This window comes from Gavialis gangeticus, unplaced genomic scaffold (assembly GCF_001723915.1).
Source record: "Gavialis gangeticus isolate Ggan-Ray unplaced genomic scaffold, GavGan_comp1, whole genome shotgun sequence".
Taxonomy (NCBI): domain Eukaryota; kingdom Metazoa; phylum Chordata; order Crocodylia; family Gavialidae; genus Gavialis; species Gavialis gangeticus.
Genome location: NW_017728992.1, coordinates 44,602,255 through 44,605,224, shown reverse-complemented (window position 1 = coordinate 44,605,224; position 2,970 = coordinate 44,602,255). Strand labels below are relative to the sequence as shown.

The window sequence follows — 2,970 nt, the reverse complement described above, 5'->3', positions numbered from 1 at the left end:
GCTTGAAGGTGGTGAGGATCCACTGTATGTGGCAAGAAGGCTGGTGAGGTTTGCAAGTGAGGATATAGGTATGTATTAGCATTATGTATATGGGAATGTTTTAGCCAGTGTGACAGGCTCATGACTACTATACTGCCAATGGGCATGTCTCACCTCCTTGGCTATGCTGCACCAAGGTCTACTTGCCCACGATGACTCGTAAAGTGGGATTTTAACCTCTGGAGGTGTTGTTCAGTGGTCTACCTGGAACTCTGGGCAACCGTGTTGGCATGTCTTCTTTTGGCATGTCAGATCTGGTTCCCATTGCAGATGCTTTACTTTATTTTTGCAACAGTTTCCCACTGCAATCAGCTGGACCAACTAATATGTGTACTATTTTGTAGGATAAGTACAAGACATCTTTGATCTCTTTTCCTTTTTCTCTTCACTATTTTCTTTCTTATGGCTGTTATGAACTTACCAGTTGTAACCACAAGCTGTTGCCTTTGGTCTTTGCATCAATGTTGCTGTCTTCCATGTTTCAAATCATAGAAATGATTAGAGTTGGAAGGGACTTCAGGAGATCATCTAGTCCAGGGTTTCTTAACCAGTGGGATGCATCCCACTGGTGGGACACACAGGTCCTCTAGGTGAGACTCGGGTCGTGGTGGCAAAACTGGAAGTGCCACGGCGGGATTTCTGGTTTCACTTTTGCGTGCTTTGATCTGCCAGAGGGGGAACGCCCCTGCCCTGCTCTTTGACTGGCCTCTGAGTGCCCCCCCCCACTCTTTGACAGGCCTCTGGGGGACACACCCCCGCTTGCCAACCGGTGGGACCAGGATTTTTTGACCTGATGTAGGTAGGATGTAAGGTGCAAAAGATTGAGAACTGCTGAAATAGTCCAACCCACTGCTCAAAGCAGGGCCATCCCCAACTAGATTATCCCAGCCAAGGCTTTGTCTAGGTGGGTCTTAAAAACTTCCAAGGATGGAGATTCCACAATCTCTCAGGGTACCCTTTCCCAGTGCTTTACTATCTTCCTAGTGAGAGTTTTTCCTAATATCTAACTTAAACTTCCCTTGCTGCAACTTGAGACCATAGAAGTTAGACTTTTATTAAATAAAAAAGCTTTGAGGTTCTCAAATATCCAAAGTCTTAGAGATTTCCAATTTTCTGATTATAGAAGCTAAGCAAACAAGTCTTCTTGACTTGAAGAATTTAGCTCTCTCTAGCTGGCACTCGGCTTTGAGGAACGTAGATGGCTTATGCACCATGATTCTACAATCTTGTTGAATGTGAATTAGTCATCTCCTTATGTTATCCACAGTTCCAGTATCTGAGATTCTGGTATTTGGAATGCAATTCTGAAATATACACGTGCAACCTTCCTTTCAGTAGTGGGTGGCTGACTTGGTAATATAATTGACAAAATGTGCTGCTTACAGTGGATCAGGGGTGGTCAGTTAGTGGCATGTGGACCCCAGGCTCCTGCCTGACTGCCACTTCTCACTTCTCTCTGGCTGCAGGAGCAGCTAAGGCAGGGGCAGGCAATTATTTCAGGCAGGGGGCTGCTTGCTGAGTTTTGGCAAGCCATCAAGGCTCACATGACAGGCAGCCAGAGGCAGATAAATATTAATTGTCTAAATTTTTTAGGGGCCCTGCAGGCCAGATAAAATGGCCTGGTGGGCTGCATCCGGCCCGTGGGTCACATTTTGCCCACCCTTGAACTAGGGGCTCCAGGCTCCTCCTCCTTCCTCTGGCTTTTGCTGCCTACCCCTGCTGCAAGGAGTGAGGTGATTAAAGCTGAAGGTGAGCCTGGGGCCACACTAGTGCATGGTGGTGGTGGGAGAATGTTTGTATGTGTGCACAGTGCAGTGGTGAGCAGGGCTGGGTGCAGCAGTGTAGTGGCTGCCCACGCAGTGCAGCAGGGGTGTCTGTGCAGTGCAGGAAGCACAGGTCCTGTCTGGTTACACTGCTGTGGTCCACAGGTATGCAGCCCTGCTGGTGTCGCCTATGGGGCATTTGGTCCCCAACCATTTAGTAGCTAGACACCTCTTTTGTAGATTGTTGATTTTAATGTACTGTCACTTGATCTTCTTGTTGCAGGACTAGCGGATCCTTTGGCATTACCACAGGCTGTTGCTGCTTATCAAGGTTGTCATTTTATTGGCATGCCCGAATGTGAGGTAAAATCCTCATGTGATTTGGTTGACCAGACATATATACCTGTTTTAACTAAGTTATATTTTTCTTGGCACTCTTGATTTCTTTCCTAAATAAACACAGCCACATAGTTTAATATTCTAATGGTATGGACATCTGTTTACTCTGGAGTAAGCTGATTTTACTCTGTGATAGAAGTGGAGCAGACACATGATTTATTGCCTTACACTGATGCAGTTACTCTACTTGCAGGGTAAAGTCACTCCTTGAGAGTGAAGAGAAATGGTACAAGAGTGTAAGTTACAGCGGTGTATCGTTTGTCTGCTCTTACTTAGTTTTATCCAGGGAAGAATCTTTTTGCTCACTGTAGGCAGGCTGTCTAGCTCCTGAAAGCTAGGCCTTTAATAGTACCTGCTATATTGTGTAGCCCAGGGGTTGGCAACCCCGGCACGCGTGCTGAGCGTGGCACGTGAGGCCATTTTGCTTGGCACGCTGCAGCCAGCCCCAGTTCCGGGAAGCTGCTGCCAGCGACGGAGCCTGGACTGCTCCCAGTAGGGCTTGCAGCATCCCAGCTGCCTGCTTTCAGCCGCCAACCGGGATCCCGGCTGGCAGCAGCTCCCCAGAGCCGGAGCGGCTGCAGCCGGGAGGCTCTAAACAGCTGTGCCGGGCTCCTGCATCAGCTCCACATCGGCGTGTGCAGGTGTGCCTTGGAGTGGGCAGTGGGGACGGGGCTTGAGGCAGCACAGCCCCAGTCTCTCCCCTGCTTCCAGTACAGAGGTGATAAGCCAGGCACAGCTGTTTGTAGCCAGCCTGGGCTCTGGACAGCTG

At 48.9% G+C, this 2,970-nt stretch overlaps 1 protein-coding gene across 1 annotated transcript in view; it reads left to right on the top strand.

Annotated features, from left to right (window-relative positions):
• WRNIP1 (Werner helicase interacting protein 1) overlaps positions 1 to 2,970 on the top strand; it is a 54,218-nt gene that overhangs the window by 42,341 nt on the left and 8,907 nt on the right. Inside the window, exons 6-7 of the mRNA XM_019521864.1 lie at positions 9 to 68; positions 2,086 to 2,165. Of these exons, the coding sequence (XP_019377409.1) occupies positions 9 to 68; positions 2,086 to 2,165 (140 nt within the window). The remainder of the gene's footprint in view (positions 1 to 8; positions 69 to 2,085; positions 2,166 to 2,970) is intronic.